The 14028-nt window shown below is 49.2% G+C and overlaps 2 protein-coding genes across 2 annotated transcripts; one reads left to right on the top strand and one right to left on the bottom strand.

Annotated features, from left to right (window-relative positions):
* The first annotated feature begins 1057 nt into the window (after nucleotides 1-1057).
* On the top strand, nucleotides 1058-2487 carry LOC132493334 (cytochrome c oxidase subunit 8B, mitochondrial-like). The gene is made up of 2 exons (XM_060103729.1): nucleotides 1058-1168; nucleotides 2386-2487. The coding sequence occupies exons 1-2, from the start codon at nucleotides 1058-1060 to the stop codon at nucleotides 2485-2487; spliced, it is 213 nt and encodes a 70-aa protein (XP_059959712.1).
* Nucleotides 2488-2981: 494 nt separating this feature from the next.
* PSMD13 (proteasome 26S subunit, non-ATPase 13) lies at nucleotides 2982-13591 on the bottom strand. Its single transcript, XM_060103728.1, has 13 exons — nucleotides 13410-13591; nucleotides 11666-11744; nucleotides 9757-9791; nucleotides 9618-9673; nucleotides 9342-9385; nucleotides 9070-9156; nucleotides 7923-8094; nucleotides 6801-6880; nucleotides 6595-6720; nucleotides 5011-5073; nucleotides 4338-4418; nucleotides 4031-4147; nucleotides 2982-3463 (listed from the first exon to the last, which is right to left on the bottom strand). The coding sequence occupies exons 1-13, from the start codon at nucleotides 13502-13504 to the stop codon at nucleotides 3368-3370; spliced, it is 1131 nt and encodes a 376-aa protein (XP_059959711.1). The 5' UTR covers nucleotides 13505-13591; the 3' UTR covers nucleotides 2982-3367.
* Between the last annotated feature and the right edge of the window lie 437 nt (nucleotides 13592-14028).

Raw genomic sequence — 14028 nt, 5'->3', positions numbered from 1 at the left:
GGTTCAGGCGGAAGGGATTGTTACAGAGGAGGGGGAGAGCCCCCCACAGCCTGAGGCTGGCAACGAGGCCCAGTGTGGCTGGAACTAACATTCAGGACACACTCCCACCTCCAGCCTCCCAGGACTTGGCTCCTTCCTCGGAAACCAAGTCACAGGAAGACGGTCAGGCTGGGGCCCTGGAAGGCGGGGCTGGGAGCCCAGCAGCGAGTCCCGCAGTTAGAACAAGTGTGGTTTTTAGGGAAGAGCAAGGTAAGACGATGTTCCTTGCGGAATGTAGTCACATCACCGATTCGCCCGCAGACTGACTGGGGTGTGATTGTCCCTCGTGAGGGTGGAGACTGTGGCCGAGTCTGGGGGCTGAGGACTGGTGTGGTCATCATGTCCTGCTGCTGCTTGGCTCCTGGGCTCGCCCCGATGCTGAGCTGGTCTGGAGACAGCTGAGGAGCACACTCTGGGATGTGGCCTTTGTCACTCTCACCGGTAACCTTAGTCATTCTGATGGTGGAGTGTGATCTGCAGTTTCCTGTCATGTCTGATTCGACTTTGCATTCCTCCAATGTAACCCAATGCCTGGCATAGAGCCAAGGCTCCACCCAGCCTCCTAGCTGCCCACCTGTCCATCCATCCATCCATCTATCCATCCAACATTGACTGAAAACCTGATCTAGGCCCCAAAGACTCCGTGGTGAACACACCAGTCCCTGACCTTGTGGGGTTGACACGCCAGCTAAAACAAGACATGTCTGAGGAGATGTCATTTGATCAGGGCCTGCATGACCTGAAAACACATGAAAACATGAGGGAAGGGCTCCCAGGCTAAGGCACCAGCATCGGGTGGAGAGGGGCCACAGCAGGGATTGGGCCTGGAGGCTGCTGGTCTGAGGCCCCTTCTCTCCCAGTTCCAAGCAGGTCTCCTTCTGCCAAGTCCTGTGACAGGAGGGGACAGCTGCGGCTGCCTCCTTAAGCTATAAAAAGCCCCAACAAGCAAGCGAGCAGAGGCCACGCCAAGCGCACATCGGAACTTCACTGGGCTAGGGAGGAGCTCGGCCCCGCAAGCATGCTGAGGTTGGCCCCCGCCGTCAGGCTGCTGAAAGCACCCCTGGGGGGCTGGGTGGTCCCCAAGGCACACATCTCTGCCAAGCCGGCCAAAACACCCACTTCTCCAACGGTAGGTCCCACCAAGGCAGCGGGGTGTGGGGGGGGGCAGGGGTGGGGGGGTGGCCTGACCCGGGCAGGGGGAGTGGGCAGTACTGAGACGTTCTCAGGATGAGGTGGGTTTGGGGCAGGACACAGAGGGGAGGAGGGTGTCCTCAGGCCTGCTTGTAGAGGGGATCCTGGTGCTAGGTCTCAGTCCCTTGGCTGGAACAGTGTCCCAAGTCCAAGAAAGCGGTCCCTGCAGCCATCACCTGCAGGCCAGACTCCCAAGGCAGCCTGCAGAGTCAGTTGCGGGGTGGGAGGCTCTCTGTTCTCAGGCCCCTACTTGCCGTCTGGCAAACATTGGTGCTGACGGCTGGGCTTGGAGGGCACTCAGTGCATCTCGTTTACAACCCGTTAAAGGGGAAGAGTGGGCTGCTTTGAGGGTCTGTGAGAGTACAGGTGAAAATGCAAACCTGTGACCCTGGAGCTCCAGGAGAGTAACAACTATCTCTATTTTAAGCATAAACAAACCAAGGTCTAGAAGGTCATCTGCCCAAGGTCATAGGACTAGGACTGAACACAGCCTACTGCCCCTGTTCTGGAAACGCCGCTCTGAAACCTCTGGGAGTGAAAGTCAAAAGGAAGGATTGGTCTCCAACCTGGCGTCTGATTCACTTAGGGGAGGGGTGGGGCGACTGGTCCAGGCTGTTTCAGGAAGAAACAATGAAGGTGAAATACAGCTGGCGCTGCAGAGCCTGGCTCTGAGGGTGCAGTCACTGAGAAAGAACACAGGGTGCCAGGTGGGATGGCATCTGAACACATGCATGCGAGAAAGGGCCCTGGACTTGTTCCAAGCAACTTAACACACGCCTGACACGCAGTCCACAGGTGACCAGAAAGGAGGGTGCACGTAATGCCTGGTGGGAAGGAGTTCAAGGTCCAGGCACAGGCCAGGCTCTTGGGCAGGGGTTGGGGCTGTGATGAGAGGCCCCACCTACAGACTGGAGCCCAGTAGGCTGTCTTCCCTCATGACCGCAGGGGTCACTGCTCACACCTCGCAGGCCTCTCCACCTGACACCCGGTAAGTCTGTCTGGGGCAGACGGTGTGAACACGGCTGGGCCGAGGGTCCAACGGGTGCCAAGGGGGCAGGGAAGCCTGTCTAGCTCTCCACCCTGCTCTGGCTAGGCCCCAGGTTCAGAGGCAGTCAGCCTGGGCCTAGTGGACTCATGTGCGTTTTCTCAACCCAGGAGCAGGCCATCGGGCTCTCTGTGATGTTCCTCGGCTTCCTGATTCCTGCAGGCTGGGTCCTGTACCACCTGGAGAGCTACAAGAAGAGCTCCATAGCATGAAGGCTCCACAGTCACCGCTCCAGGCACAGACTGGAAGATCGGATTAAAGTCATCCTTCCCCCTAATGTTTCCTTGGTGATTCTTTGTGTATGTGCGTCTCCGCCCCGCACTGCCCGCCCCGACGCCCAGCACCGGCTGTCTGAGGGCTGGTTCCTGTCAGCACCCGGGCACTCAGGCCACAGACGCTGCCAACTAGGTGGCAATGGGGTAGACACCTGTCAGAAGAAATAGACACCGCGTCTCTCTGAGCAACAATAAAGGCAGGACTCGCTTCCTTGGACGCCGTGCCCACTGCCCTGTGCTCTGGCTCTGCCCTGTGCCCTGTGTGGGCAGCGATGCCCTTTCCTCAGAGTAGAGGGTGAGGAAAACCAAGGCCAAATCCCCACCAAGCCCTCCCTAGGTTCCATCTCCTGCTTTTTAATCACTTTAGGCATAGGCTTGACCTGGACGCTAAGCCTAGGGAAACAGAACCACGAAAAGGACAGAGCAAGGCATTAGTTATAGAAACATTCTCAAACCACGTTGGAAGACATGTTCACACAGGTGATGTAATGGAGGCCAACCCTGGAGGGGGCGCCCTGCACACCAGGGCTGCCCCTGCTGACTCCGGGGGCGGGGGGTCCACACTCCTGCTACCTCATCACTGAGCCTGGCGGCTCCTCCCCACCGCAGGCTATGGTGACAACCACAAAAGAGGCGTCCGCCTGTGGCGGGGCACCCCCATCGACAACAGTCCTCTGTGACAGTCTTCACAGCAAGAACAACAGTCCCTACTCCAAACTGATCCCCACCCCCACCCCCAATTAAACGCAGGTGTTCTCAGCTGCCAGTTTTACCAGCCGTGAAACAACTCTCCACAGACAGGTCAGGGCAGGGGAGACTAGGTGAGGATGTCGTGGGCCTGGTGCTCCACCAGCATCTCCATGCTCTTCACGTCGGTGCACCAGAACTCCAGGCGGTCCTTCATCCCCTTGATCTGAGGGCAAACCAGGACACACGTGTGTTAAGGCCCTTGGGAATCACAGCACCTGACAGGGCAGTCCTAAATTTCCAGCTAATCCTTTAGGGCGGCATTAATAAAAAGGACACATCAGAGCTGGGAAAGCGGGGTGTGTGAGATGGGATTATCCCAGCCAGTTCTTATCAGAAGGGCATGAGGAAAAACTTGCTTGAAAGAAAACAGGCAAGAATAGAGGAAATCTATAGGATTAAATTTCCAGCAAATATAAATAAGATGGATATGAGCTCAAATCACGGAACCAGGCAAGTATTTGCTCGGAGCAGCAACGTAAAGAGAAAAGACACGATCAGCACAGCCAGCACTGTTGTCACAGTACGCTTTACATGCAGGGGTCACATCTCAAGCTTGCATTACATTAGGTTCTTTGAAAAGCCCTTAGTCCCTAGAGCAGTAATTCATTCTCTGAAATCTCTTGTCTAATCATGCTTTCTTCCTAAATGGCTTCCATCCAAATGAAACTAGGCAGCACAGATACAACCCAAAACACCCGCAAAGCTGAACTATGTATTTCAAGCACATCACCTGTTGCAAATCCAACACGCGGGGCTGCACCCAGGTCATGTGAACCCGCTTATCCACCTCGTCAATACTGCCCTTCACCAGCCCCACCGAGAGGGCCTTCATCACCAGCAACTCCACCTGTGCAAAGAGGGGGTCGTGTAAGACACCCTGGTGTCAACACGCACGTACCTGTGGACCCCGCCAGCTGTGAAACACAAGGGGAACAAGGAGCAGTTTCTTTCTGTGACCTGAGTCTAGGGGCAGCAGGCTGACTGCCCCCCAAGAGCAGCTTTGCGGCTGCAACATCCCGAGTCTAAGAACTTTATACCTCATTCACGGTGATTTTAGCACTTTTGGCAATTTCTTCAAAAGTGAGTTGTCTATGATTGGCAGGTCGTGTGAAAGTCATCTGAAAAAAATTTTTGTTTATTAACTATTTTTCCAAAAAAAGATTGTCAGAGAACTGATTGATAAGGAATATGTCTGTCAATACTTGCTCTGAAAATACAGATCTTATCAGTACCACACATACTAAAACTTTCTTAATATTAGGCATATATCTTACCTCACTAAGCTTTCAATTCCTAGATAAGAAGGTGAAATACGCTTTATGGTAGTTTTCTACAAGAGTCACCATTCGTTTCCTGAACAAGTACTTGAGGCTGCCATGTGCCAGGGCTGTACCTGGAGCTGGGGATTCCGTGGGGAACTAGAAACACAAGGTCCCTTTTCTCAAGGAGCTTAAATTCTAGTGTGGGAAACCGGATGAGCATGAGGACAAAGAACGGCAAGGGCAATGAGGTGGCGGCTCCCGTAGCGCAGGTGGTCGGGGAACACCTCTCTGAGGCGGCGTCATCTAGGCTGAGAGCCAAACGCAAACTAAAAAGGCAAGTGGCGGCAGAGGAAGAGGAAAGGTGCTGGAGAGGGTGCGGGACAGGAGAGCTAAGCAGCCCAGCTCAGACTGCGCCCGAGGGCCTGGAAGTGGGCGGGGCCTCGCTTACCTCCATGAGACACAGCAACTGGATTTTCCTCAGAAGTTGGGCCTCGCTGGCTGCTAAATCAGGCTGCAAAGCGAAACGGTACCAGTTACCTGACCTGGCTTTGAAAGTCTCTCTACAGCCGTCAACTGAACAAAAAGAAACTGGGCAGGTCCAAACACTTTAGATCACTGAGTCTCAGTATTCGCTTCAAGTGACCTGAACTTCACTTTTCTCAGGAAATCATTAGAAGAGTGCTTAGTTGAAGGCCTAAGGATCTTCCAAGACAAGGAGTTGACACGGTAAGACTTCTGCTGCCGTCACAAACACCAGGGAGCGGGCCCACAGGGTGTATGTAGGTGCTGCAAGAGGACTCCTGCGCAAGGAAAGGCAGGGAGGGCGCAGCCGATGCCTGAGCGGGTCTGGGGGCACTGCCTGCTCAGTCAGCTCGGTGTCAATGGGGCCTCCGAGGAACACGCTGCTGAAGTTCCGGAGACCTGTTCTGAACTGAAAGAGCAAGTTACTAATTTGTCATCACGAAAAGTAGCATTGTCATGAGAACCAGAATGCACCTTCTGCACAACCTGTACAACCTCCTTGCAGTTGGGTCTAAAGGTTATTTGCTGAGCACAGAGCCAAACCGTGGAGAGCGGCTTCCTTGATTCAGACGTTTAGTAGCTCAGACCCCGACACGGGCAGCCGTGGCAGCGACACTTCTACTACAGCCGGGACGAGTCAAGCTCTGCAGAAGGGCCCCCCCAACCCCCCGAACGAGCTCTTGCTGCCTGGACAGATACTGCTGACAAGCACCTCTCAAGTTCCGACTCTTCCTGACATCTCCGTGCCAGCCGTCTTTCTCTTTGAGGGGCACACCCTCCTGAGACGCCAACACACAGGCCTCGTTAGGCTGGCTGCATCTGCTTTCTTCACAGCCCATTGTCATCTACTCTGTGCCCTTATGTGTGAGTCCTACAAGTTCACCTTGAACTTTGAGAAGATGGAAATTTCCAGAAAAGTACAAAGACTATAACACAACCATAATTCCTATCACCACTAACATTTTAGTAATTATTTGCTTCTAATAATTTTATTTAAAAAGAATAACCTTACTGTTAAACTTCAAATCCTTGTTAAGTGCTCTCCTCACGGACTCCCACTCAACACAGGCTCCTTCCCTCTCCCCCATGCGGACCCCTCTCCCCCCACTCCCCACCCCATGATCTCCCCATTCTCGTCACTCACTCACTCTAGCCCCACGCGCCCTATTTCACTTTGCCAACATGCTGAAAGCTTCCTCCCCCTCCGCTGAGCACGCTCTTCCATACTCGTCACTAGCTAATTCCTACTCATTCCTAAGGTCACACACAGAGCAGTCCTTCTTTGGGGAAGCTTTTGGTGACACCCCCTCCACCCAACACAGGGGAAGCTCTCTCTGCCTGTGGCCCTGAGCACTGCCACAGTAACCGAGCTACCACAGCAACTCATCAGCGACCGAACCACCTGCTCAATGAGAGCAAAGTGGCGTGTGGAGGGAAGGCGCTCAGCAGACAGCAGACACACGGATGAACGAGCTCCACGGGTGCTCCGCCAGCCCCGCCTGAGACTGACCTGCTGGCCCCAGGCGGTTTTCAGAGTCTGGAATCGCTCTACGTTGCCGCTGTTAAAGGCATAGAGGGTGTCAATCAGCCACTGCCGGTCAGTGTTCCTCAGTGACTCCAGCACGGGGTGCATGAGCTGTGAGGACGGAGACGGTCAGCTGACAAAAAGTCACAGTGTCCCCTGTGTTAAGGAATCTGCACCCCAGGCCCACTTACCAGCTCCCCAAAGTTGAAAACTCCCTCGCCAAGAAGTCCTGCTAGTCCCAGCGTGAAAGCTCTCTCTTGCTGCTCGGACACTACGGCAACAACACAGCCCCAGTTACACGCCAGGCACGAGAATCAGTCCCGTTTGGCTTTAGAAGTCTCACGTAAAATGTAAAGAAACTGTTCTGTGTAATGGTTATACTACAAAGCCCTACGATTAGTCATCTCTTTTAAAGTATTGGATTGACTTAGGTTATACCTGGAACCATATAAATGGCTTCTGTGGGAAAGGCACTCATTGCTTATCCTCACCGAACTATATATGAATCTCCTTCCATTTTTGGCCTGTCTGCTGCCGGCAGGTGAGCCCCTCGTCCCCTCGCCTGCGTGGGAAGCAGCACCCTTCTTGCTTATCTTCGAGCCACCACATTTAGCTTCTTTTGACTAGAACTCTGTTCCCTTATTCTCTTGACACGTTAGTTGTTTTTTCCAATGTATTTTGTTCCCTTATTCTCTTGACCACATTTGTTGCTTTTTCCAATATATTTTTCTTGAGCTGCAGCAATTAAAACTGTACTAACAATTTTAGGAGTTGCTGGTCCCCTTAGCTTCAACAGTATACTGTGAAAAACATCTAAAATATGCTGAAATAGGCTAAATTTCTTTTCTAAACACATATTCCTTGCACTTTTCCCAAAATTCACTGGTCACTTTTCTTTCCACCCTCAAACCCTTGAAAATTCCATGGTTTATTCCCCTGGGTCCAGCATTTCAGTTTTTACGACAAGAGTCCCAGGTTCAGGGATCTCACCGTGCCCTCCATCCTGCGAGGGGTTAAGGCACCCGCATCACTGTCCTTCTCACAGAGGCCTCTGACTCAGAGAACAGAGAGACCTGGAGAAGGGGCAGGAAAGGGGCTACGAGGCGCGAGCCTCATTTTCACCTGAATTAAACGCTGAAGACAAATACAATGCAGAAACGAAGCTTAAACAACTCTTCCCACCACATGGACTTTCTTCTAAAAGGAATGAACACATCTGAATAATTCCTGAGATCGGCTGCCTCAGGCATGTCACAGCTGCTATGTCGTGTGAGTGAGCTCCTCGTGTGACATGGACTTTCTGGCCACGTTACCTGGCAGATCCTTGATGTCAACACAGCCCAGAAACCGCAGCGCATCTTTGTAGTAGGATGCGTGGTTTCCGATTGTTTGATAGTATTTACTGGAGAGGTCGTAGAAACGACTGTGAACGGATGTCACCCCAGGGAGGTTATTGAGCATTTCTTCAACATCTTCAATTGTTTCCTACACACAGCAAGTGAGATTGCCTTTTTTTTGTAACTTGAAACATTTTTCAAGTAACATATAACAAGATGAAAAGCAAAAGCCACAAATGACTGACAAATTTGACTACGTTAAAATGGAAAACTTCAGTTCATCCAAAACACAGAAAAAAGAACAAAGACAAGCTATAGACTATGAAAAGATATTTAAAGCACATGCAACCCATAGGGGAATATGACCAAGGCTAAGTAAAAAACTCTTAAAAATCAAGAGAAGATAAGCAACACAGAAAAATGGGTAAAAGAAAAGATAAAACGGGCAATTTATAGAAGTGGAGACATGAGCAGAGTGGTCAGTAAACCACCAGTAATCAAGAAATGTAAAGTAAACTTTCAGTGAGATACCATCTCATCTCAACAGATCAGTAAGAACTGAGCAGCCTGAATATACCAAGTGTTGAAAGTGTGGAGCTTCGGGAGAGCCTGTATGATGCACTGACCACAGAAGTTGGTCTGCTATCCATGTTCACACCTATCCCCAAAATTACACTAAAATGAAAGTAAGAAAGGCATAAACACAGATAGGAATCTTCAACAATGATAATTAGGAAGCAGGGAGGGCTGGGTCAATGGTGAATGGCGAGAACCCATGTGCTGTGGACCACTGGAGGCTGTGTGGGCTCCTGCTGGATGGGCGTGCTGTGATCACACAGGGGAGAACTCTGTTTAAGGGCAACAGGCATCGTATCAACAACTTATTCTTAAGTGGTTTTGAAAAGAAAAAAAACCACACACACACACACACACACAGAACAACAAGGCAAAGTGGTGAAATGTCAACAATGGGAGTCCGAGGTAAGGGTAGAGGAGAGTTCTTTTGCTATTTTTGCAACTTTCTTGTAATTTAAAATTATTTAAAAATAAATAAAGAAGAAAAATAGGATTTTTGCCCCCTACAACTTTAAACAACGATAAATCTGTACTGCGGCAATCTCACCTTTGTAACTTGTAGGTCCCCGATATTTAATTTTAGAGCTCCAATTGCGGTTTTACACAGGATCACTGCCTCATCGCTACTTTTCACCTAAAGAATCAGAAACAAGGGAGCCTCAGAACTGTGGGCAGCAGACTAACAAGGAAGGTATCTGTACACTGATTTAACCTGCAGAACTAGAGACACACTGGTCTCTAGAGTTGTGAACAGTGAGCACAGACACAAACTATAAGTCAAATATATTTTAAAAGATCTGACTCAAACTTCACATTTACCTTCTCACGAGTCTTTTCCAGAAAAGTAAGAGCCACATTAGGATCTAGAAAAGAGAGGACAAAGTCAGAAGAACCATCAACAGAGCATCTTTACAGATTGCTTTCGACCACCCAGGACATTTTCAGGTGGGATGGTCTTCAGGTTTAGACCATAAAATACAACACTTTAGAATTTTACATTTTCTTCGGAAATGCAGAAGTTCAAATAACTTATACTTCAAGATCATTTAAATTACCATTAGGATCTATTCCTTTATGAAACAAAGTGAGACTCACCAGTCATCTGTCTAACTACATGAAGAATGATTTCTACCAGGGACAAAGGATTCACCCTGAAATAAAAACCACATCTTTGAGTGTCAACAAATATCAATGTATCCATTTTCAAAAACAAAAACTGACAAAAGAGTTTTACCTGTGTTCAAATTCACTGATGAAGTTTTCATAAAGCTGTAGAACCAAAACATGGAGAGTAATTACAGGATGTCTTTCCCTCGGCAAAAGCAAAACTTCAGACACTACCATGATGCCCATCACGCAGTAGGCATTGCATAAATGTTTGCTGAATGACAGAAGACCCATATTGGGGCTTATTAAGTTCACATAAATGATCACCAATAAATTACTGAAGAAAGCTACGTTTTTTTTTTGTTTGTTTTTTTTTTTTGCTGGCTTTGGGAATTAGAACCCTGCCCTGTGAGAATCTCCCGAAGACCAACTTCTCTATTCGTCCTCCAAAGTATGCTGAGTAAAACAGACTATCAGCTTGAAAGGTTCACTAACCTGACAGAGGTTAGAAGGTTGCAGGCTAATTATGTCCCATTATCAAATATCTTAGCCATTCAGCAAACATTTGAGCACTTGCTCAGACCCTTTGCTAGGCACTACAGGCAGAGAATGTATAAGACAAAAACTGAGCCTTTAAGGAGCTTCTGGCCTAGTAGAGAAGAGAGACTTGCAAACAAATAAGTGAAAACACTGTGAGTTAAAAAGCACATAGCTGGATTAGCCAATGAGAGAGGTTGCAAATATTCTGCTATGAGTAGAAAGTGATTTAAAGACAAGAAGCCAAGGAAGAGAGACGAACAATTATGAATTATCCATAACTATGATACAGAACCTTAGGGAACAAATATTAAGACAGCTCTAATTTATCATTTTCCCACATACTCCAGAAGACAGCATGCCTAGCAAAATCTCCAGGCTTACAGATGATTACAAGTTCCTTTGAGTAGTAAAATGTCAAACTGGTAGATATAAACCACAAGAAAATCTTAGAAGCCCAGATGGTGGAATAACAAAGTGGTAAGCTTCACTGTGCGCACATATAAAGTAATGTATTCAGGGCAAATAATCCAAACTATCATTATGAACTAGCTTGCAGTTCCAATGCTTGAATCAGTTCCTCTGATTCATCCAGAATCCAAGAGAAAGACAACAAGGAGAGATGTCAGGAAAGACTTCAAAGAGTAGGCTACCAGTGAACAAATCTGGGGCGGGGGTGGGTTTGTCAGGGGATCTGGGAAAGGCTGGGGCAGAGAGTGTATTTTTCTGTTAACAAAATTCTAGAAGTGCTCTATTACAGAGGCAGCATGATACTAAGCAGCATTCCCCCTCCAAGCCTCGTGTCCCTCAGTGAAGCACATCTTCCACACTACCCAGGACAAAGTGTTCGGGCAAACAAGGAGAGTCAGTGGGGGAGAGGGAAGAGGAGGGACGGCAGTTGTAACAGTTGTCCACCTTCCCTGGTGGTCCAGGGGTTGAGACTCCACGTTCCCAATGCAGAGTTTGAACCCTGGTCAGGGAACTAGATCCCGAATGCCGCAACTAAGAGCCCGCATGCTGCAACTAGATCTCGCACGTGGCAACGAAGATCCCTCGTGCCCCAATTAAAACCCAGCGCAGCTAAATAAATTAAAAAAAAATCTATAAACAATAAGATACAGGGGCATGCTAAGAAAGAGCATTTTAGGTTGGGATTTCAGAAGAAGCCAGAATGTCTGTGTTTGAATCCTCTTCTGTCACTTATTAGCTGTGATCTATGGCAAGTCGCTTAATCTCTTGGTGTCTGCCTTTACATCAAAAAAAAAAAAAAAAACAAAAAACAACAGGACAGAAATAAGACAGCAGTAGTACTTCTCTCCCAACGCTGTTACGAGTGAATGAGTAAATGTGTAAAGCACTCAGAACAAACGGCACCTGACAAAAAGTGGTGGCTGAACAGGCTTATTGTTATATGTATTATTATTTTAAAGCCCACCTATTATTTTAAAAAATACTTGAACACATTTATATACTCTGACCTAGCACGGCAAATCATTTACCTTAATGAGACCATCTCCTTGGGCAAAGCATGGGTCCTGCACAAAATCAAGCACCTGAAGTGTCAGCTGATGCCACAACCTGAAAAACACAAGGCTCTTAAGACCTATAATCTAGCATCAGTCACAGACATCTTCACCCTTGATGGTCCTATCAAATAACAAATACTAACCAGTCTCTACTGTGTAATACAAGAATGCTAAAGCAGATGCTTTTTAAAAGCTGAGTGCTTTCCCTGGCTCTGCTACTCAATGGTTATGTCACCTTGAGATCACTTAACCTCTCTAAGACTCAGTTTCCTCAGCTATAAATGGAGAACACCTTTCCAGCCTACCTCAAAGGGTTATTGAGAGGCTTGACTGGAAGCAAGAACTCTGGAATCATACACACCTAATTTGAAATCCTGGCTCTTCTACCAATTAGCTGAGTATCTCAGGGAAGGAGCTTAAACTGAGCTTCAGCTTCCTCATCTTTAAACAGGATGAAGGACTGAATGAGCTAATACAGAAAGCCACTAGAACAATGACATAGCACATCTGAAACCAAAGGCTAATTTCTAAGAGTGCAAATAAAATGCTCTGAAAAATACAAAGTGCTACACAAGTAATTATTTGCCAAAAACTAAGAATTTTCTCTCAAAAATTGCTAATAGCAGAAGGCTAATGAACATCATCAAAACACATACTGAGGGCTTCCCTGGTGGCGCAGTGGTTGAGAGTCCGCCTGCCGATGCAGGGGACACGGGTTCGTGCCCCGGTCCGGGAAGATCCCACGTGCCGCGGAGCGGCTGGGCCCGTGAGCCATGGCCGCTGAGCCTGCGCGTCCGGAGCCTGTGCTCCGCAACGGGAGAGGCCACAACAGTGAGAGGCCCGCGTACCGCAAAAACAAAAAACAAAAAACAAAAACAAAAACCCCACATACTGCATATCCATGTGAAAGGCACTATGCTAAAGGCTAGGGTTGGTAACAGGGAGGTATTACAAGAGGCGTATTTTTCTATGGAACATCACTAAACCAACGCCAGCAACTCATTCTATTCATTTAAAAAGAGGTTACTGCTTAGCAACTGATAATTTAATTGTTCTGAAATTCACCCTGTTTCTAAGCAAAACCAAACTCTGAGACCTCTCTAGGGGCACAAATCCCAACATGAAATGCAATAAAAAGTATGGGCCATAGGAGAAAGCAGAAGTGGTTGCACCCCACCGTGTAACCTGACGCAGAATTAACAGGGGAAGAAAACCCCAAACTGCACTGGCCTCTGGTTTATCTGTTCCAGACTGCCGAGAAAGATAACTGTAGCTACAGTGCCACTATGACAAAGTCAAGTACAAGACACTGCTACCTGTTATACAAAATGTATGGCAGCCTAACCCCGAAAGGGTGTTTTGCTTGTTTGACTGGAATCAAGAGGTAAAATCACAGCCCTGAACCGTTTTCGTAAGACCAGAAGGAAGGGGAGTTTCGAAGCCTCAGTCACAGCCCCTCGGTCCGGAAGGCAGTGAACCCTAGATCCCTAAACCCAGCCTATGGCTCTCCTCCTCAGTCCTTGTGGGATGTCACCCCTCTCCCTCTTCGGCCCTGCCTTCCGGGTTCCTCAGCGCACCTCCTCGGTCTAGCCTGTCCCCACTCTCTCCACACGGGTCTGAGAGCCCTCAGTCCATCAAGGTCCCGGGCCTCCCCCGTCCCCACTCCGTGTCGCTCTCCTATCCCAGGACGCCCGGGTCCCCTTGGCTCGGCGCTCACTTCTTAGTGTAGAGCTCCTCCAGACGGTGCCACACGGCGGCCTGGCCGGGCCCGGAGCTCTGGCTCTGCTGTAAGAAGCCGGGTACGTCCTTCATGACGGGAGGAAGACGCCGGGACAGCGGTACTGCGGGGATGACCAGGCCGCGGGCTAGGGCTGCCAGAAGTGCTCACTCACTTCCGGCGCCGCGTCGCGCGGGGCAGGCCGGGAACGCCATACGCGACGTGAGGCGCCCGCTGGTTGTCATGGTAACCGTGCCTATTTCCTTCGGGCAGAGTTCTCCTCAGGGTTTGTACCGCAATCCCCTGGCAGTTCGCCGTTCTACTCTGGCGTTGAAGAGTACGGGCGCCTGGGTCGAACCAGCCGTCGACTGGCTGTGTGGCCTCGGCCTTTGTGACCCAATGTTCCCGATTCAAGTGGGATGATAACAATACTACCTTCCTAGTAGTGGCTTGCGAGGACTAAGTATAAATATGATGCCTGTCCATAGAAAGCACTCCCAAAGTGTTAGTTATCATCGCCATCTCAATTGAAAAAAGGTGGGAGCGAGGGTAGAGAAATGCAGGTTCCTGGTTTGGTCTCGGGTACCAGAGGAGGGAGATCATCAGACTAGGAAACGGC

The sequence above is a fragment of the Mesoplodon densirostris genome, chromosome 7, assembly GCF_025265405.1.
Source record: "Mesoplodon densirostris isolate mMesDen1 chromosome 7, mMesDen1 primary haplotype, whole genome shotgun sequence".
Taxonomy (NCBI): Eukaryota; Metazoa; Chordata; class Mammalia; order Artiodactyla; family Ziphiidae; genus Mesoplodon; species Mesoplodon densirostris.
Note: the sequence above shows the minus strand (reverse complement) of the source record. Positions and strands in the feature narration are given on the sequence as shown.